Here is a 21,337-nt window from a genome sequence, read left to right on the forward strand (position 1 = left end):
CATTGACTTTACTTTGATAATAAAATAAAATGCCTTTATCCTATTAGATGCTCAAGATGTAGTCAATTACTTTAAAGGCCGTGATTGGATTACTTTGACGTGCATACATACATCTCTCACACACACACACACACACACACACACACACACACACACCTGTAGCCTTGGCACGGGTACATGAAGGTTAATCTCTTGACTTTGCGTCCTGTAGATATCGTGTGATTTCGCTGTCCTTGTCAGGGCCGTATCAATCAACTCCTGCTGTTTATTTTCTATTTTCTATGTAAGCATCTGATGATAGAAGTAGAAAGGATTGAGTGCTTACCTTGGCAGGCGGAGAGGAACATGCCACCATCACTGCTGTAGAGACCGCAGAAGGCTTTCTGGTGGTAGGTGTCTTTGTGGGAAACGTAGTTTGGCAAGAATCTAAAGGAACGAAAGTTGCCACGCTTAAGCTTTAGTCAAATCGTCACGGGAAATGACTGTTCTTTGAGCTCTGACGCAAAGAAAAAAAACATCCTCCATCAAAACCGCTTCTGCGTCTCAATTAGAAATGAATTCTAAATCTGGTACATGTGTCAAAGGTGAAGGATGTGGATATTAGTGGCACATAACGGAACCGATTGGCAGAAATGGAATATAATATTAATAAGTATGTTTTAATAAGTTTACACTTAAATGAAAATAAGAATCATTGTGTTTGAGCCCTTCATATCTACATGGGGAGAGGGTCCCTTCCACGTTGAACCGCCATGTTTCTACAGTGACCCAGAAGGGACCAACAGTGCGAGAGAACTCGTTTTACGTTCAATCAGAGAGTTCTAGGTTGAGGGGGGGCTTGTAATATATATCCCCATGGCTAGGACTAATCTGTGATAGTAATTAGTACCACTGTTGTGTAGGAGCGTTATAATAAGCAATGTGGTATATCAAATGCGCCACACACCTTGGTGTTAGACTATTGTGTGACGGAGAAGCGTCACGTTGGGAAGGAAGGGTGAGAGGGGACTCAATGCTGGATGCTACTGAATCATACACACTGGACCGTGACACTAACAGTGATGATCTGTAGGGTTGGGGAAGAAGAGGTTGTTTGAACATACTCACTGTGAGCGGATTCGACTGCACTCTCCATGGGAAAAACTGGAGCCTTTACACCGGCCTTGTTCCCGCTGAGAGACGAACAAACACATCCATAAAGTCACAGACATTAAATACATACATATAAAAATCATGTATAGATATCATATGCATATATCATATGAATGTATATGATATCTATAACTATATATACACACACACATATATATATATAAGTCCCTCCAGAAAAACGTGATTATGCGATCGCATAATTTAACGCATAATCAGCCAAAGTCCGCATTTTCGTTGCAAAAAAGTCACATATATCTTAGCAGAAAGTTGAAAAATGTTGCGTTTACTTCACACAAGATCAGCCATTTCCCCCTGTTGCCATGGGAACGTTATGAAGTGACGTAATTACGCGACGTGAACGTCATCGTAAAGCTGCATTTTTTGCAAGTTCCCGCACTTTTTCGCAAGTTCCCGCAATTTCATCGCATAAAATTGCATAAATATGCCGCATATTTCATCGCATTTTTTAAGAAAACGTGCCGCATAATCAAGGATTTTCGGCCGCAACAATCACAAAAAAACGCCGCATTTTTCTGGAGGGACTGATATATACTATATATATATACACATAATAAAGTTCAAAAGTTTGGGGTCACCAAGACAATTTCATGTTTTCCATGAAAACTCCCACAATAGTTTTCAGCTGTGCTATCATAATTGCACAAGGGTTTCCTAATCATTATTTAAAAAAAGACATTTTTAAGTGACCCCAAATTTTTAAATGGTAGTGTATGGATATCATATGATAGAGATATACATGTATTTGATATATGCACATCCATCCATCTCATTTTTGCTCTCTTGCCTCTGTGAGCATGTTGGTGAAGCTCTGTCTGCTCTTCATGCCGGTGGAGGCGGTGGCCAACATGATCTGAGTCCGGATCTCACTCCGGTCCAACTCCTGTGTGTCTGGACGGACGTCCACTTAGAAAAGGACATGACACAGGGGTCACAATTAATGTTACTCTGAGAGAGAGAGCGAGAAAGAAAGAAAGAAAGAAAGAAAGAAAGAAAGAAAGAAAGAAAGAGAGAGAGAACAGAGACTGATTTCCATGTGGGTCTATGGACATCAGGCTATGTCGTACCAACAGAAGTAGACAACATGTGTAGAGTTGAGGCAAATAAGAGGCAGAGAGAGACAGAGCCAGAGAGACTGAGACAGAGCGCGGGAGCGAGACAGGGAGAGAGACAGAGACAGAGAGACAGAGAGATAGAGACACAGCTCTGATGATATGTGACGGCCGCAAGGCCTTGCCGATGTTTTTCCTGTCTCCCAATTAGGACTGAAGAGGGACGGAGTCACTTTGTTTGTGGCCTATATTGGGCGCCTCTTTTCATGTTTGTTTGATCTCTTTTCATTATGTGTTATCAAATAAACCTTGATTATCTTTTTATAGAATCACACCTCCGGCCTCCCTCGTTGTCTGGTTACCCTAGGCCAGGACAATGCGAGAGGTCCTGGGTTCAGATCCCGGACGAGCCCCGACATTGTCCTGGCCTAGGGTAACCAGACATGAGAGAGGGCGGAGGACGTGTGATTTGATTCAACAATAACCAAGGTTTATTTGAAAACCCATAATGAAAAGAGATCAAACAACAACAGTTGCAGCGTGGCCAGCAGGTGGAGGTGCAAAAAAAGGAAGGGCTGGACTCCTGGAACAGGGCGCCCAATATAGGCCATAAACAAAGTGACTCTGCCCCTCTTCATCAGTCCTAATTGGGGGCCAGGCACATCAGTCCTAATTGGGAGACAGGACAATCATCGGCAAGGCCTTGCGGCCGTCACATAGTATATTATTTGACAATAGCAGTGGTAGTAATGCAGCCAGAGAAGGAGTCCTCACCTGGGGGGTTGTACCGGTCTCCAAGCCGGCCCTCCCAGGCTCCATCACTGTCCTCGTCGGAGTCTGAGTAGGACTGGACCAGCTGGAGGCCTGTGGCCCCACTGCCATGGACCAGCCTCACCTGGCCCCTAGCACAGGGACGAATTGGCTCAGCTCTGAATGCATGCCAGGGTACGGCTCAACGCCTCTGGACCGAACTTTTAACTCATCCAGCGGACTGTGAGAGTCAGTGTATGTATGTTTATTCTTGTTCTTTGCTGTGACCTCGTTTCCTGGTGTGTTATGCTGCCTGCAGCCAGATCTCTCCTTTTAAAGAGGTTTTAAATCTCAACTCAACTCGACCTTACCAGTTTAAACAAAGATTTAAATAAATAGAAACGCATTAAAGTTAGCACAAAGCTCTTAGTGTTAACGGCTATCCTGTCTCATGGCTGGTTTCCTCTAGGGGCGACGTGAACTGTAAAGCGTGCCAACTCCTCCCCACCTCCTCAGTAGGTAAGCCAGTACTTCTGCTAGGTCGACGTCCTCCTCAGAGGTGGTCTGCCTGTCCCCCGTCCTGCGGCCGCGGCCCCCGGTGGATGGGTTCTCCTCCTCTTCCGGCTGATCTTGTGGGTGACTGCGGGACGACCCCCTGCTGCCCTGGTTGGATGGGTTCTCTTCCTGGTTGGATGGGTTCTCCCCCTCTTCCGGCTGATCTGACGGGTTACTGCTGGACGACCCCCTGCCTCCAGACATCCCAGAACTGGACTGAGAGCCCATAGACCGAGGGGAGCCTGGACAGGGAGAGGACGGGGTGGGGAGGGGTGAAGGACAGGATGAAGACCAGTATTAAGTACACGGGGATTGTACAACGGGAGGAGAGACGATAGGAGGTCCCCGGTGGTTTAAACAGGACGGGTTATCTCCCCTAACCAGTCTTATCCAAACTGACCAGTCTTCACTTGGTAAACATCTTATCTGATGGACCCAGAGACACACGTACTTCCACCTCGCAGCGGAGTGTGAGTCAGGCGAACAACACAACACCATCTGCCGATGTAGGCAGACTTTTAACGTTTTAATGTTATTAAGATGCTGTATTTTGAGTGCAAAACTCCGATTAGCCAACCCTCACCCCGACCCCACCACCTTACCTTGTGACGTCCAGGCTCGGCTGATTGACAGCTGTCAGTCAAAACTCTTTTCGTTATGATATGGACGTCAGGTCCGCTCAAAGTAATGAAACCAGCTAAACTTGTGTGTCGTTATTAAACCTTATCTCGACGTGTTTCTCCTGGGCGCTAACTCCTCAGCAGGACCGCGGGCCGCCATGTTGTTTACAAAGTAGAGGAGAACCTGCGCGAGCGGAGGGGTCACGTGACCACCACGTCGCGCTGCGGAGTGGGTCACGTTATCACCACGTCGAGCTGCGGAGGGGTCACGTAACCACCACGTCAGGGTGTGCGAGACTGTCCATGGACTGATGCCGCTGTCGGAGGTTCGGACCCGCTCGGAGGAAAGTGCTTTGGATACTCAGTTGGGACGGAGTTTTCGCTCGTTATGTCCTCCAACATCACGTCACAACAATGGCTGCCCATTTCATTGATAGACTAAAGTAAACTTGCAGCAAGCACTGAGTGGCGAATTTAATACCCATTCTAACCTTTGCATTATGATACATTATAGCTTACAATTATAAACATCACCTGACGAATTCTCGCTCATGTTCAACCATCGCAATAAGTTCTAATAACTGATTAATCTAAATCGGCCAAGAGGTCCCTGCGGGCATCCATACTTGTAATGAAGTCTTGACTCACGGTCACGAACATTCCGATTTTACGTCATAGCCTACGGACTTCTGGGCGGCAAGATTTTTTCAGAAGAAGGTAATTGATTGATTGAAAACTTTATTGAACAACAATTAACAGAAGTGTTCAAAAGGATTAAAAAACACAAAGCCCAAAGGCTTGTTTCTATTGTGGTCCTTAGGGTGGAAAGGTAAAAAACAACACATGGACTAAACCATGGACAACAAACACACAGCACATGGACTACAACGTTAAGTAAAAAAATGGGAATAAAACAAGGGATGTTCCCTGACAGACAAGCAGACACACAGACCTAAAGGTAAACGTAAAGACACGTAAGAGCTTCCGAACCTCCGAGCTGTTTTGAAGGCGGCATTACCTGGCTGAGTGCGTTCCTCTCTACATCACTGCTCTGACGTCAGCATCAGAACAGCGTGACTGGCCAGGGCCGCTGGCCTTCAGCATGATGTGACGCCGGTCACATAAGCATAACTCAGAAGATGATTAGATCATCAAGACCCCTATCAGCACCTCCATACCACGAACCTCGTAATACATGAGATTATGACACAGAGCGGCCTGTGAATGTAAATAGTGTTATATTGAACTGAGGTCTTATTAGCTTAGCTATTACAAATTAATAAACTAATAGTCAACTAATAACTATGATTTTTTTTATCGTTTAAAGATATTACAAATATTTTGGGGTTTACAAACTGATTCTATTATGATCTCTACCATACTGCCACCTCCAGCATGAAGGTTTATTGTATTTTGACAGCTCTGTAAAAGACATTCACTGCTGCTAGTGACAATATAGTGAATGGAGATCGACCTAAGTCTCTAAAAAAAATCCATGTACCTCAAGTTTTTGGGGGAGTAATACATACAATATATTTTAATGTATTTCCTAGATTGCTGTTAGTAGGGAATGTAAACACATACTGAGGACTTTCATGAACATTGTTTTAAATGTCCAAATTATCAATATTCTCAGCCTTTATTAGACCACTTCTATTTCCAGACTTTTCTCAACCCATAACAAATTTCTATTAGTTAGATAGAAATAGATTTGTTTTAATTTACAGAAGTATATTTTAATATAGACATACATTTTGCAAGCGTAGCAAGTAAATTAAGAAAACTAGTTAAACATTTGTACAATTTACATATAATTCCTAAAATGTATGAACTTTAATAAAAAAACATTTATCAAAGTATATGTGCCCTTTGTAGTTTAACATAATGCTCTGGGCAAAATCTTTGGAGGTAAACATCCATTTTTCCTTCGACTCGCAAGTTCCTGGTCAAACCTGTAAAAAGAAATATACATTTAGTACACAGTTAATGGTCAAGTCAAAGGAGTAGATGTTGAGTCTAGTTGTACATACATACATACTGCTGTCATACACTGTTCATATTCAGCGTACTGTCCATCTATGCTGCTCTTATCTGTTATATCCATCTTATGCTGCTCATACCTCACTAGGTCTCTTTACTTTTGCTGCTCTATTGCACTATATGACAATTCATATTCACACTGCACCTTAATTGCTCTTCTGCATTTCTATGTAGATCTCCGACTACGTTTTGTTGTTACTGTACCTTATACTCTGCGCAGTGACAATAAAGTTGATTCTGAATCTGACATGTTCAACACGCAGACTAAAGTCAGAGTTAGTCTGAGTGTTGCTGCTGCGTCCTCCTCACCCAGCCTCCTTGCCGCTCGTTCGATCTTCTCCAGAGCAGACCCCACCTCCTGTCCCGTCTGCACCAGCACTTCTATCTCCCCCACGGTGTAGCCGAAGTCCGCCTGATCTAGATCTATCTGCACTCCCTCCTCCTGCAGGGTGAAGGATCGCCGGGCCGTGGTGAACGCCGCAAAGCACCGCAGGTTCAGCTCCCCCGGCCACGGGTCGCAGACTCCTTCAGGCCCACCTGGTTCTTCATGGCTTCCCTGTCCGACAGTAACCAAAGGACCAGGTAGTGGATCCGCGTTTAGGCTACCACCAGCACAGCACTTAAGGACCTCTTTGACTCTGGACTGAATCTCAGGGAGGCTGGTGATCTCCTTGTACCGTGAACAGAGGGAGGCCTCCTCCAGTCCTTCTCCACTCGTCTCCGGTGTCTTTCCGACCGCTGTGGGACACTTCAGCTCCCAGCTGTCTTCACGTTTACGTAGCCACGTGTCCCTCAAAGTCAGCTCAAAATCAGGGGTGTCAAAGTACTGGTCGTGGAACTCACGTTGACCAATACACACAGCTGGGATACGAGAAGATGGAGAGAGAGAGAGATAGACACACATTGAATACAACAATTGACACTATTTTATGCTTTTCATACCGTACGATACTTAATACAAGAACAAATATTGTTGATCTACAGGTTAATTATGGGTCCATCGTGATCATTAATGAGCACAGAGCCAACAATTTAATGTAAGCTCGACCATCAACAACAAACCTCCGATTTCTTCCAGCCGTTTCCACATCCCGGCGTCACACACAAACTTCCGCTCCACCTCAACACTCATCTGGAATTACACTTAATTACACTTCAACCAAACAAGTTGCAGAACATATTTGATTTACTTCTGAAAACCCATTGAGCTGCACCTGTCTATCAGCCCATTCACAATCTGCTGAGCACAATCTGTTGCATTGAGGCAAACCTGTTTAGCAGATATAATAATTTTATAACGGCTATTAATTACATTAAGCTAAAGCAAAAAAACACGCACCTTTTGAGATCCCGACCGGACAGCTACAGAAAAGATTCAAGAAGGCCCTGCAGGTCAGATTGACTCAGGCACAGTAGACGCCTCTCTCGGTGTTTGCGGAAATCATGTCCCGCTCCACTAACGCAGTAGACGCCTCTCTCTGTGTTCGCGGACATCATATCCCGCTTCACTAACGCAGGGGCACCATCTGATATCCATGCGGCCCGCAGATGGTTAATGGGTTAATCGTTAATGGGTTAATGGTAATAGTTAACGGGTTAATCCTCCGCTCATGTTTTGTACATTTCTGTACAGTTTGTGCCACACCTATGATTCCACTGAATATCCAAGCATCTTGTTCGCAGGTATAATTGGTTTGACACATCATTATTATTCGAGTCACTCATGTTTTGTGTTCCTTTATCGCTTTATACCAATAGCTTGAAACACTGAGATCAACATCGTTTCACTTTCAGTCGGGTGTTTGGGAAAGTGTTTATCTCGATTGGTTACCAACGATCATACTCCCCAGGCTTGTTGTGCATAATCTCACTAAAGCAGACCTTTTCTCAGTAATACCTAATAATCACACAAAAAAGAGAATCTTTCATATCTGTTACATAATGGATCTGATCGCCATGTCTCATTCTGCCCCCAATCAGCCTTGGGGGGAGCTGTCGAGTGTTTACCAGAAGGGAGAGGGGGAGGAGAGGGGCGAGGGAGGAGGGGGAGATCAAGCGAGGGAGGGCTGAGCGAGAAAACTTTTCAGTCCTGAGGAGCCGGAGGAACGTGGAGCGGAGCGGAGACCATGCAGGTAAACGCGGCAGCTAATTGCGCTCAACTTAATTAAACGACACGCGCGAGACTCCCACTCACGGCGACGTGACCCGCAGACTTCACTCCCCGCGGTTAATTGGACCGAGTGGACGACGATCGCGCTGTGGACCCCTCTGATCCGCCGGAGGAATCCAACATTAAACCCAAACTTTCCTCCTCTCCTCCCCTCCTCTCTCCTCTCCCCCCCGTCACGTCGTCCTCCGCGGGTAGCTTAGCATTGAGTTATGTCGCCAATTACGGCGTGACGCTGATTAAAACGGGGATCTTGACGCAAAAGTGTTGGACCAGAGGTATTAAGGGTGTGGATCGGAGGATCTGAACCCATCGAGGTGGTCCGTGGAGCGGGAGGGGGGGCAGGCACACATCTGTAGCCGGAACCAGCTCGTTAATTAGACGCTCGGTAGGCCTCAGTCTGCTGCGGCGGCGGGCGGAGGGGCGCTGCGTACCCGGCTGGCAGCACGCAATCAGCGGGGTAAGCCGTAACTCGAGGCCGGGGCTTTTGTTGAGGTTTTGTTAAGGTTACTGTGGGCGACGTGTGTTCAACCCGCGGCGAGGCCGGGGAAGACGTGTGTGTTTGTGGACACCTGGAGTACCGGGGGTCTGATCCGTGTTCACTTGAGGACTTCATGAGGTTTAAGGCTCTTCAGCAGGACCGAGGGGTTAATTATCTCCGTGCTAACAGGCTAGCTAGCGGAGTGGATGTCATCAGTCTTTGTTGATTAACGAAAGGCTCCGGTGGAGGAACGACGCGTTATTAACGGCGTGGGACTCGACCCTCGAAGTTACCGTGCACTTCTGAGTGTCATGCAGGGTTATTGATGAGATGATCGGCTGATCAGTTCTGCTAAACGGCGGTAATGCGTCGTTACGGGGGCTACACGTCGAGCTAATTGCTAATTGATTCATCGCAGCCAGCAGAGCTAATTAAGATTAAGATGCTGGTTGATATCCGTCGAGATTCAAATGGCATGTAGTCCTAACTTGTCTGTTAGTTTTCCACGTCGTTGTGTTTGGTGTTCAGTTCGACCCTTGGTGTGTATTTGGACTTGTGTGTGAATAGGGTCTTAATGCTTGCTAGCTTGCTAATTGGCCTGACGAGGAAGTGATCTGAGGATCCTCTCTTGGCTCCTGGCTGCTCTCTGAGGATCCTCTCTGGGCTCCTTGCTCCTCTAACCCTGAAGTGATCTGAGGATCCTCTCTGGACTCCTGGTTCCTCTGACCCTCTCTCGGGACGGGCTCCTGGCTCCACTGACACTTCATCAGGACTTCACTCCTGAATGCATTCGGTCAAACGTGATGTTTTGTTTGGGCAGTTTAATCTCACTATTGTACGGAGCGAACGGTTCTCCTTGAGGTAATGCATCATGCTAATGTCAAGGGGACCGGTTATGAACTCTTCTTCTGTGTTATATTGTGCAGCTGGCTGCCATGTGCTGAGGATCATCATTTTAGTATTCACATCTAGTCCGTGCAATGTCGCCCTAGTCTGCGGATCATGTTTTAAATCACAATGCATCTTTTAATATGTTCTAATAGTTGAACGATTTATTGGAGATTCTGGGACTGATATATTGAATGTTTGCTCATAATGTATTGGATGACAGTAGTTGTAACTGATACTTTAATGATCATTGTAATAGGCCTGTAATCATTGCAGTGATGGGATTTGATCTTAATTGGTTCCTATAGTCAGGTAAATGGAACACTTTACCTCACTAAAGGGTAATGAAGTCAGTGGAAAAGTGTTGTTTTTTATTATTATAATAATAACTAGGCTCTTTAACTATCTACAATTGGGTTAACGGTTAGACCACACCCAATGTCCATTGATAAAATCAACATCAAGGACATGTTGAAATTAAATAAAATATATATAATACTCTCCTGCTATGTAAAGAAACTTTGTATATTTGTATGGACACACACCATTGTATAGACAAGATTATTGAGGTTAATTTCAGGTGAAATTTAACCTTATTTACCGTAACTCTTTATTGGTAACTGCAAATTTACAAAAATCAAATAAGGTTTTGTAATTCAAAACAATGACTAAGGCCAACATGTGTTAACATCTTCCGTGCCATCCGATACATACCACAATGTTGATGATGTCTCTGGCTCCTCTGCTCACCCTACCTTAACATGTCTACATCACGCTGCCCTGTACCTGCTGCTCTCCCTTAACATTGTGTCTCTGAGAGCTGCACTGTGTTGTATCTGTCCTTCGTCAACACTCAGTGTCAACTATGTAGCCTTTGGGCCTTTGTGTCACCCGCAACTCAGCAGAGTCTAGCAACAGTCCTCGTCCCTGTAGCCTCTGTCATGTTTGATGAACCTAGCTCTCCCTTCCTCCTGGCCATTTCAAATTGGTCAGGGAAATCAGGAGTGCCATTCAAACTAATGGTTCAGTTGGGCCTGAAAGGGTATAGTTTTATTAAAATAATGAGATGAACAATGATTTAGTCTTATCAAGAGTATTATCACTTTTATAGTTTATTCTATGGGAAACCCATTTCAAGGGCCTCCTTTTTAGCTGAAACTTTAAAAGTTCACACAGTTTGGTTCTAGAATATTTGGGACACTTAAAAATAGCCTCATTGTTGACCTTCAGCACAATGGTGTAAAAGAATGTGCTTAAGTCTTGGCCTTGTTGACCACCCTACCAGTTGCATAGGTAGACCTAAACATTCTTCTGCAGATAGGTTTTAGGGATCCAACATAAATTGTGGTTGTAGTTTATACAATGGTGCACCTGGGACTATACTGAATGGGGCACTGCAGTTAACACCTGAGTGCCCCCTTGGGGATTAATGAAGCGTTTTCCTATCCTAAATGGCATGTTACTCTAAACAACCATGAGAGTTTGGAAACAGGTTTCATGAGAAACCATAGATTGCATCAAAATGTGGCTACTACTGCGCTACAAGGGGTCTATATATGATTGCAATAATCATAACAATGATTACACTGCTCTTAAATATCTTGATTTATTATTTGAGTTGTCTGTAATTGAGGTTGCTGGTCTAGGGCTGTAGTGGTTATTAGTATGTAAAAGTTTTACTAAAGGCATTCTACCTCTTCAAATGCACAATGGGGGGTCCAAATGACTATAGTGTCCATCGTTTAAACACTGATTTTCCACTTCAATAAGTTTTTTGCTGCTACTGGTCTTGCAGTATGCCAGCATGGAGCTCTGGGTGGATCATGACTAGAGGAGGACTTCCCCTATGCATGTCAACGTACTGAAAGTGTCCCCGTCCAAAAAGTTATTTCATTAAATACAGGAATGTATCCGAGTCTCTCAAGGGATGTGAAACAGCAATTAATCTGAATCCACTTTCATGATCCCATACGGAGCGTATCTAAAAGCTGTGTGTGTATGATTTGTCAGGAGGAGTCTGGAGAGATCTTGTGTAGAGACAGCCACAGGGTGGCGGGGTTGCTGTGCCCGCTGTGCCAACAGGGGCTAGAAGACCGATCCTGCCTGGCCCTCCACCTGACGGACCAGCACAACGTCCTCCAGACCTGCGTGGACAAGCTGCTCGACATAGTGAGTATCGCGGACCCATGTGGCACACAGGGTGAACACTGGGTCCTCTAGGGGCCCCGGTCTTCATCGCTTGTTTAAATTAATGTTATTCTCAACCATAACAAGTCGTTCATTTCCATTTATTCGGTTTCACAGGCTGTACTTAAACAGTGTGCCAATCCAGGTGACCATGAGAGCGACACAATGACATCCACAGGTAAGTTGCTCTCAGAATGCAATGGAACTGTTTTGCCCGTTGAACCTTCGGGGGGAGGGGCGGGGGGGTTATTAGAACCCTAAGTCAATGGCATATGGGGCTATATTTTATTTATATAAACATATTTATCAAATCCAATAAAATCAAACGTTTGAGTTGCTAGGCAGAGAGCCCCTGATGAATTTCTACACAGGAATGGCCCAACTCTGCTGGGCCTACAGAGTCATTGCCAAAAGGCTGAAATACTATATTATATGATATATATAAATTAAATATTGATATATCGCCCAGCACTACCTGAAGCTACCATCAACTTTTTAATATCGAACCCTCAAATTGCTCCAAATTGCTCTCTCCAGTTCTGTCAGACGCTGCCTCTCTACCGAACCTGAAGTCTGCGGACCCCTCCGACTCTCAAGCGTCTGAGTCTGAGGGAGACGCCGACGAGGCGCGCTCGTCTAAGGAGCAGGACGTGGACATGGCAGAGGACCGGGACCCCGGGGACTGTCCCGTCCAGGCGTCGCCCCCCCCCTCCTGTCCCGTGCAGTCGGAGCCGAAGGGGCCCCAGGCCCCGGACGGCAAGGCGGGTCCCAGCGCAGCGGAGCGCGCGGACGCGTTCGTCGCCGACCGATGTCCCGCGCCGCCAGAAAACGCCGCTCGCTCGTTCAAATGCACCGCCTGCATCGAGACCTTCCCCACCAAGACGGCCCTGAGCGTCCACTACAACGCCACCTCCCACATCCAGCGGATGACCCTGGGCGCCGCCAAACAGGGCATGGACAGCGAGACCCAGACCGCCAGGGTCCCGTTCCTCTCCCGGCCATTCGTATCCAACAAGCCCTACCAGTGTGCCGTGTGTCGGGTGTCCTACAACCACGCCATCACCCTCGAGAGCCATATGAAGTCTGTGCTGCACCAGACGCGCAGCATTAGTGCGGGCAACGTGGCAGCCGGCGGCGGCGGTGGCAGCAGTGGAGGGGTTCCCGGTGCCGCCGTAGCCACGACCAGCTCCGGAGCGGCCCCCCTCGTCGCCACCACCAGCTGCCAGGTCTCGGGCCTGTCCGGGAACCTGATGGTGATGGCCAAAGACGGGGAACCGATCCGGGTCTCCCAGGCCGCGCCCTCGCTGCTCCCCTCCCCGGTGGCCTCGGCCCAGGCCGTGTCCGCCTTCCTCACCCTCCTCACGTCCAGCCAGCCCAGCTCCCTCCCGCACTCCCTCCTCCCGTCCGTGTTCACGGCGGCCGGCGGCCTGGGCCCGGGGGCCGCCGCTCCCCAACCGATGCTCATGCCCCTCATCCTGAACGGCGGCCAGACCAACCAGCAGGCGGACGGCGTGCAGGGCCAGATCCTGACCCAGTGCGTGCCTCTGATGGGCCTCAACGCCGCCCAGCAGGCGCTGGTGACCCAAAGGCTCGGCAGCCTCCAAAACCAGTGGTCCTCGATGGGGATCCAGGCGGTCGCCCAGCTCTGTCAGGAGGCGCAGAACCCGAGTGTGAAGGTCGAGGGCGGACCGGCGAAACGAGAGGCCGACGGAGGCCTGGCGAGTGCTCAGGTGGACATAAAGAAGGAGCCAGAAGGTGGCGGTTTAGAAGAAAACAAACCCTCTGTGACGGCCGCCGACAGAAGCCTCCGCAACAACAGCCTCTCTCCCTCGGCATCGGTGCACAGCAACTGCAGCCTCAGCCCGGTCACTTTGAACCTGACTCTCAGTCCAGATTCCACAACCCAGAAATCACAGCCGGGCACGAGTCCGGCCGGCGCTCTGTGCAGCCCGAGAAGCAGCCCGTTCCGAAACGCCCCGATGCCCTCGGAGCAGACCCGGCCCTGCGTCGGCGCCAGGGCGCCATACGCCCACCCCGTACCCCCCGTTCTGTCCGAGTTCCAGTCCGAGGTCCTCTGGGCGTTTTTCGAGTCCCGCAGCGAGGCGGAGGCCGCCAGCCCTCCCCACGAGGACTGCGAGGCGCTGGGCAAAGAGGTGGGCATCCCCGAGGCGGAGGTCCGGCGGTGGCTGGGCCAGGCCCGGCAGGCCAAAGAGAGGCAGCGGGCCGAGCGGTCGGACCGCGCTCCGCACGCAAAGAGGCCGCACCCCGCCGGCTCAGGCCGCGACTACCAGGACGACGACGACGACGACGACGACAGCGCTCTGGTGATCGCCGAGGACGGCGCAGAAGGTCAGGCCATGGATCTGTCGAGCAGAGGGAAGAAGAAGAGAGGGCGGGGCCTGAGCAGGGAGGGCCAGGGTGACTCCTGTCTGACCTCGGACTCGGAGAACGGGGCCGAGGTCTACAGCTCGGCCATCGTGTCTGAAGAGGAGAGCCGGAACCCCTCCAGGGGGCCGCGGCGGGCCAGCCCTGTGAAGCAGGCCCAGCGGGCGGCGCCGGGGGCCCACCAGAGCTCGGGCGGGGGAGGGAAGGTGCTGCGCTCCACCACCGTGTTCCTGTCGGACGCGGAGGACGAGTACGACGAGGAGGAGAGCGCGTCGGGCCGCAGGAGGAAGAATAAGAGGAAGAGGCAGATGTTTGAGCTCGACGCCGAGGTGGAGGCGAAGAGAGGGCGGCTGGACTCTGACGTAGACCTGGAGCTGGAGGCCCAGGGAGACCCGCCCAGCGCCCTGCACCACGCCATGGACCCCATGGGCCTCGTCCGCTCCCTGCCTCTGTCCCTGTCCCTCAGCCCGTTCTCGGCCCAGCTCCTCAGCCCCTACGTCCTCTCGCTCCCGTCCGCGTTGGTGGGAGACGCCGGCAAGGTGCAGAGCTTTCCCAACCCGCCGAATATCTCCCACTTCTCCGACCCCCTCCTCGCGCAGACCCTCTCCTCGCTCGGGCAGACGCCGCTTTACATGGCCAACGGCGACGACGGCGAGTCCGCCCTGGACCTCAGCATGGGGAAGAACGGCAGCTCCAAGTCCGCCTCCGCCTCCTCCTCTTCGTCCCTGATGGCCGACCTAGCGTCGGCACAGAAGGGCCGCCTCCTGGACGGGCTGGGCCTGAGGCCCACGTCCAAGGGCCTGGTCGTGGTCCAGGTCAAGTCCGAGCCACTCGGAGTCATGTCCGCTGCACACGGGGGCGGCGGCGGCGGCGGCGGCCGTCTGGTCGGCAACAATGGACCCAAGTCCAGCATCTACATGCGGGCGGCGGAGAAGGTGAACGCGGCCCTGCTGGACAAGGAGCGGGAGAAGGAGCGGGAGAACGAGAAGGACCAGCAGCTGCAGCGGCGCTCCAAAGGCAAGCGGTACCGCGACATGCGGCGGTCCCGCACCATCATCCAGGCAGAGCAGCTGGACATCCTGTACGGCTGCTACTTCAAGGACCCCAACCCGGGCAAGCACGAGTTCGAGCAGATCTCCGAGTGGGTCCATCTCCCGAAGAAGGTGGTCCAGATCTGGTTCCAGAACATGAGGGCGAGGGAACGCAAGGGGGAGGTGAGGTTCATCAGTGACGGCACCCTGGCGGCGGTGGGGAAGCCCCTCATCAAGTTCACCTGGCCGCTGTCCAAACCCATCTTCTCCAACAAGACCAGCAGCAACAACGCGGGCTGCGTGACGGCGGCGCCCATCGTCCGCACCCTGATGACCGACAAAGAGGCTTTGAAGGAGCTGAGCAAGCTGACATGGGTGAAGAAGCAGACGCCGATCCCCATCAAGCCCAAAGAGATCGTCTCCTCCTCCCCCTCCTCCTCCTCCTCCTCCTCCACCAAGGCCACTCCCGTCGACGGCAGTGCGTCCGCCGTGTCAAAGGTCAAACTAGAGACCACCCCCAGCAGCGTCACCAAGCCTCAAGTCGCACCCAAGGCCGCGCCGCCGACCCTCCCGCCGACTCCCCCCAAGGACCCCGTCCACATCGCGCCGCGCCCGCTGCTCACGCCAAAGGCCGAGGAGGAGAGCGAGGAGGAGGAGAAGACGGACGACGAGCTGGAGAGCGAGAACGAGGTCGGCCCGGGTGCCCCCAACCGCATGGTCCCCAAGCTGACCTCCACCCCCGTCTGCGCCAAGCCCCCCGCCACGGCGCCGGCCTCGCAGAAACAAAACGGGCTCAATTACTGGAGCCCCAAAGGCTCCTTTAAGATCAACACGCTGTCAAGAGAGCAGCTGGCCCTCCCCCCCCCGCCCCCTCCCTCCAGCACCATCCCCCCCCCGCCCACGCCCAGCATCGCGCCCGTCAGTCCCAACAGCCGCTGCACGGCCAAGATGGCCATCCTCCCGCTGCCGGCGAAGTCCAGCCCCACGGACGGCGGCTTCCTGTCGCACTCCTCCAGCCGCAGGCCGCGCACGCACCTGTCCTGCCTGCAGCTGTCCATCCTGCAGTCCTGCTACGAGACCTGCGCCCACCCCAACGCCATGGAGTGCGAGGCGATCGGCACGGAGCTCAGCCTGCCGCTGAAGGTGGTGCAGATCTGGTTCCAGAACACCAGGGCCAAAGAGAAGCGCTGGAAGCTGCAGCAGGAGAAGATGGTGAGCAGTTCTTCTGTCGTTACCGCGATCGTCGCTTGCTAACGCAGTAGGCTGTGGCCCCGCTTGGCCTTCTTCAACAGACATCGCTGGCAATGGCCAATTGGTTGTACAATCCTCTTACCCCCCCCCCCCCCCCCACCAAATATGAATCCCTTTTAAGACCTGTCCCGTGTTAGTGAATGTGTTAGGCTTCAGACACTTTGCAAGCCTAGACCGCCATGCAAAGTGTTCTCATGATACAGCTTTTGCCTCTGCAGATGAGTGGGGCGTTTGTTTTGGACTTGCATTTACATTTAGGGCATTTTAGAAGAGGCATTTAGAAGAAGCTTTTATCCAGAGCGACTTACAATAATTACATTTGTTGGTTGAAGGAGAAATAATATATCGCTGTCGGTACAGTAAGGCTGTTCATAGAACCAAGGGCCAAGTACTAACAATTGCAAGGTTAACCCATTCCCCGTATACAACACAGATAGCTAGAATAAGATACTGCACGATGCCAAGTTCTTTTTCTAAGTGCTAGGACATACAATAAGTACGTACATTAAAGGTTGTATCAGCGAGCGATGTTGGGTGACGTCACTTCTGTTGGTATTGAAGCAAGATCCCAAACAAACAGAGCCAGCTCGCCCCTCAATTCCATGTTTCGGGCATCCAGTTAAAACTATCATGAACGCAGCGCAAAACCCCACAGCACCAACCACTTTTCGTAATTGGTTGGAATAGTATTTATTTTGGTTTTGAGTGGTTGGTAGTACCATTTGTTTTTGTGTACGATCTCGGAGTATAGGCTGCCTACAGACGTGTTTTTTTGATGGCCCGCTTATGGGGCTGGCAACTAGCGGATCGTGAGGAAAGACCATATGAATGTGATCATTTATGTTTCGGCCTAGAATCGCTGATTCAACCTTTTAAGTGCCAGGACGTAACACATAGTAGACTTGGTCGACTCTAAGTGTCTATCATGGCTTTATTTCCTTCTGCTCCCTTAAGAAGTAGGCTGACTGAAGTCTATTTTAGCCTTGGAAACACAACATGATTTGGGGTCTGTGTACAAAGACAGTGCTGAGTACTCTTAAGTTGTATCTCTTTTGCCTTTGCCGATTTGCATTGGGCTAAAAATACTATCTTGGGGTAATCTGTAAATCCCATTGCGGGCAAGTTCCCATGGCTTCCAGTCCGACCAGTGCATCGCTCTACCGTCAACCTGCCTCTTCTGTCTGCAATCGGATCTGTGGTGGCAACCAGCCACCGGTCCATCCAGTTTTGCAGTGTTTCTGTATTGCGTCATACTTTAAACATTTGTCTTTGTGACGTTTAAGGCCTGTTAAATTTGCCGCTTGACTGTCCGATACGTTTTGAACATTTTTAAATTACCAAGCAGTCGAGGAAAACGTATTCAGGCTCATTAACTATCAAGCCTTTCAGTTCTCTGGCTTAACGAGAACGAGGGCAGACGTAACGCGTCAGTCCACAGCTCTGTCACTAACCCTCCGTCCCCCCCACAGCTCTGTCACTAACCCTCCGTCCCCCCCACAGCTCTGTCACTAACCCTCCGTCCCCCCCCACAGTCGCCCCTGATGGCGGGGAAGGTGGACACCAGCTCCGGGAGCTACCTGCAGTACAACGCCCTCCGCGCCAACCGGCCCATCCTGCCCAAGCCGGTGCAGCTCACAGTCATCGAGCCGGCGGCGTCCCCGGTGGCGGGCCAGCCCGTGCCCAAGGAGAGCCTGACGGGGCGCTGCGAGGCCTGCAGCGCCTCCTTCGAGTCGCGCGCCGCCGCCCGCACCCACGTCTTCTCGCCGCGCCACCTGGCCACGCTGAGAACCACCAACTTCGGCCAGCCCGCCACGCTGGTCAACAAGAACGGCAGCAGCGCCGGGGGGTCCGGCAACGGCAACGGCGGCGGCGCGCAGGCGGCTCCCCCGTCGCTCTCCGTCCCCAGCTCCGGGAGCTCCGGCCGGGCCTCTGAAGGGGAGGCGGGCGGGGAGGCTCCGCCACCCAAAGCCAGCAGCAACAGCTAGAGACCCTCGTCTGGGTTGATCTCCAAATAACTCTTCCTGGACCCGTTTGGGCTCATCAGATTTTAATGAACACGACTTTGAGCACTAACCCTCGGAAGCTTATATATCGTTTTTTCTTTTTGTTTAAGTGCACTCTTCTCGCAGCCAAACTCTTTTTTTTGGGTTCAACCCCCTCCACCGAAATGAAATCCGAAATGAATTTGAATCACTAGAATTCATCCTGAATCTATTCCGACCCACTACTGCCTCTGCATTAATCAATAGCTCTCGAATTAGCCTGTACATGTATCAAGACACGCACACACGAGACACAGAGAGAGAGAGGGTTCTGGGACTGTGATATTACCCTCCATGCGCGCCCCATCCCACCCTTCCTCCATTACTACCCTTCACATGCTCGTTCGTTGTCCGTAACTCGCAAGACTGATGCAAGACGGAGGAGCCCCTTGTCGCTGAGCCTGCACACTTTTTTGGGACTTCAAATGTTAACATTGCTCTCTCCCAGTTTGCGCCTATGAAATATATTTCATGTATTATGTCTACTTTGTCGATTTTAGAACAACATTTAACGAGTGGAATGAACCAGTGGAGCAGGCGACTGTCCGGCCGGGTTGACCTTTCACCCCTGTGACCTTTGACCTGCGACGCAGTCTGAATGGGCGCTTGGTCCGACTTGGGATTTTTACGGTACGGTAGAGCAGGAAAGGTAACATCTGCATATATGTCCACAGTTTTCATGACAATCCAAGAAGACAGGGAACATGAGAGACGTAGAAAGTAGATTCTTGGCATACCGCACTTTGGCACATTTTGTAAGAAGTTTTAAGCGTTCTGATGCGGTGTCTTTTTTTTAAAAAAGACACATAATTGCATGTTGGATGCCTTAATATAAAATTAATTAAATAGATTTTTGATTTTTCAAGTCTTTTAAAAACATGGAATAGATATGAAATTTTGTGTAGGAAGCCGAGTTGTGTTCCAAAATGCATACGATCCATCTGGGAATATGGTATATAAAGGGGACTCTTATGATTTTTTTTATATATATATATATATATATATAGAGACAGATGTGTCTATAAATCTATATATAGATATGTTTTTACAACCACTTTTTCAAACAATCCCCGGATGTCACTTCCCTTACCGTTGCTTTATTAGAGTAGGATTTTGTTTTTGTTTCTGTGGTGGATGTGTCATTTTGGAATAAAACTCATTAAATAGGTGTTGGGGAAATGGTTTTTAGAAGTGGTGTGCCAGCAACAAGATGGCCTTAAAGAGGACTAACAGCGCTTAGCTCATCGTAAGGCAAGCGCTCCTCGTTTAATGTGCAAATAATTCTGTTTTTACCTAAGCTGGAAGCTGAGACCCTATCACATCCAGAGGATATTCGGTCAATGTCATGTTTTCATTTATAATGTACGCTTTGCGAAAAATGATCTAATTACTAAATGTATTAATTTAATATCAGAGTTGAGTCACAGAAGTTGCTAAGATGGTGGCTTGTCTCTTGGCTGTGGTCAAAGCAAACTGCTAAAGGTCTGACCAAACAGGCTGATAATGAGCTTTTTCTTTTAATGTCATTTCTTTGCTCTGTTTGGATGACAAACAGTATTTGTAGAAATGCACTTGCTGGGAGACAAGATGTAACTTGGGAAAGGGAGAGATCGGTATTCCACAGCCTTAAGAGAGGAGGGCTAATATTTGGGAAGCGAATTGGAAACCTTTAAAACTTGTGACTGGAGAGCTAATAAGATGGTGCTGCAAAGGAGATAAAACACATTTCCTTTCATTTAAGTTGTACATTAATAATATTGTTACTATCGATAGTTTTAACAAAATGCAAAACTAAAAAATCTTTTGTAAAGAAAATATATTAAAAGAACTGCTATTCCAAAGTGATCCTCCCTTTTGCTTTCTGTCATTCAAAAGAAAAACAAACAAACCAAAAAGCAATCTTGAGGTCGACAGAGGGCAGAAGAGGAGTCGTTCAATGCAAACTGTAACGGACCCCCCATGGTCGGGCGTTTCGCAGCCGTCACACGATTTTTGCACAAGTTACTGGTCGTTCCGTCGGAGCCTCCACCCACTAACAACATGTCCAGAGGTCAGATTACGGATGGCTTTGAAAGGCCATCTTCCCTGCTCCAATGTTTCTTCCTGGTTGGAAACTGTATCTTGTGTCTAAAGTAGGGAGCGGAGGACCTTGATACTGGGATTATACACACACACACACGGTGTTGCACTGTTCAAACTAGGTTTTATGGAGATCTGCTTTTTATTATGTTTCATTGTCACTTTGATTATCACTATTGTTATAACCGTACTACTACTTATCCTATTATCATTACTACTCATCACTGTTTTGAATATTATTGATCCATAATGGGGTTTTCATGTCACCACCTTGCTCAGAGGAATATGGTAAAGGTTTGACCAGTGATGGTGGCAGCAGCGTTATGAATTGTTAGAACTTTGATTATTAAGCTTGATTAATTTTGTTTTTTCTTTCTACAATTCATGTGTTCCCGCCTTTTTGTGTTTGGTCTCCATACTGCTTTCTTTGTTATACAGAAAAACAAATAAAATCAATTGACAACGACGGTAGCCTCTCTAATTGCTAACGTGTTGCATTGTAGTTGATTTTGTTTATCATTTGTATCAGCATTTGAAAAAATAGTCTTTGGTGTTCTTTTGTTAATGAGTGCACTGCAATATTTCTTTACGATTTCTAAAGTGTGGGTGCGGGGGATTGTAATGTGTGTATAATTATTC

At 49.3% G+C, this 21,337-nt stretch overlaps 3 protein-coding genes across 4 annotated transcripts in view; 1 reads left to right on the forward strand and 2 right to left on the reverse strand.

Moving 5' to 3' along the window:
• The window catches only part of dcaf11 (ddb1 and cul4 associated factor 11), a 10,554-nt gene extending 6,253 nt beyond the window's left edge, over positions 1-4,301 (reverse strand). For both annotated transcript variants that reach the window (XM_079755017.1, XM_079755018.1), the window contains exons 1-6: positions 4,130-4,301; positions 3,481-3,769; positions 2,997-3,124; positions 1,958-2,076; positions 1,108-1,172; positions 326-426 (exon numbers count right to left, since the gene is read on the reverse strand). In XM_079755017.1, coding sequence (XP_079611143.1) covers positions 326-426; positions 1,108-1,172; positions 1,958-2,076; positions 2,997-3,124; positions 3,481-3,755 — 688 coding nt within the window. In that variant the 5' untranslated portion in view covers positions 3,756-3,769; positions 4,130-4,301. The remainder of the gene's footprint in view (positions 1-325; positions 427-1,107; positions 1,173-1,957; positions 2,077-2,996; positions 3,125-3,480; positions 3,770-4,129) is intronic.
• Positions 4,302-5,928: 1,627 nt separating this feature from the next.
• Positions 5,929-7,615, reverse strand: thtpa (thiamine triphosphatase). The gene is made up of 4 exons (XM_079754392.1): positions 7,527-7,615; positions 7,250-7,319; positions 6,497-7,048; positions 5,929-6,099 (listed from the first exon to the last, which is right to left on the reverse strand). The coding sequence occupies exons 2-4, from the start codon at positions 7,317-7,319 to the stop codon at positions 5,999-6,001; spliced, it is 723 nt and encodes a 240-aa protein (XP_079610518.1). The 5' UTR covers positions 7,527-7,615; the 3' UTR covers positions 5,929-5,998.
• Positions 7,616-8,241: 626 nt separating this feature from the next.
• zfhx2 (zinc finger homeobox 2) lies at positions 8,242-21,305 on the forward strand. The gene is made up of 5 exons (XM_079755237.1): positions 8,242-8,319; positions 11,734-11,892; positions 12,028-12,088; positions 12,448-16,538; positions 18,110-21,305. Exons 1-5 carry the CDS (start codon positions 8,314-8,316, stop codon positions 18,560-18,562), a joined length of 4,770 nt encoding a protein of 1,589 aa, XP_079611363.1. The 5' UTR covers positions 8,242-8,313; the 3' UTR covers positions 18,563-21,305.
• The last annotated feature ends 32 nt before the right edge of the window (positions 21,306-21,337 follow it).

Source organism: Pollachius pollachius (assembly GCF_949987615.1).
Source record: "Pollachius pollachius genome assembly, chromosome: 17".
Lineage (NCBI taxonomy): Eukaryota > Metazoa > Chordata > Actinopteri > Gadiformes > Gadidae > Pollachius > Pollachius pollachius.

Excerpts from the sequence above, each read along its gene's own strand:
- thtpa (XM_079754392.1), bottom strand. The coding sequence starts at position 7,319 with ATGAGTGTTGAGGTGGAGCGGAAGTTTGTGTGTGACGCCGGGATGTGG. Across the intron at positions 7,049-7,249 it reads ACGGCTGGAAGAAATCGGAG|CTGTGTGTATTGGTCAACGT; the intron begins GTTTGTTGTTGA and ends CTCGTATCCCAG. Across the intron at positions 6,100-6,496 it reads ACGAGCGGCAAGGAGGCTGG|GTTTGACCAGGAACTTGCGA; the intron begins GTGAGGAGGACG and ends TTCTTTTTACAG.
- zfhx2 (XM_079755237.1), top strand. Across the intron at positions 11,893-12,027 it reads TGGACAAGCTGCTCGACATA|GCTGTACTTAAACAGTGTGC; the intron begins GTGAGTATCGCG and ends TCGGTTTCACAG. Across the intron at positions 12,089-12,447 it reads CGACACAATGACATCCACAG|TTCTGTCAGACGCTGCCTCT; the intron begins GTAAGTTGCTCT and ends TGCTCTCTCCAG.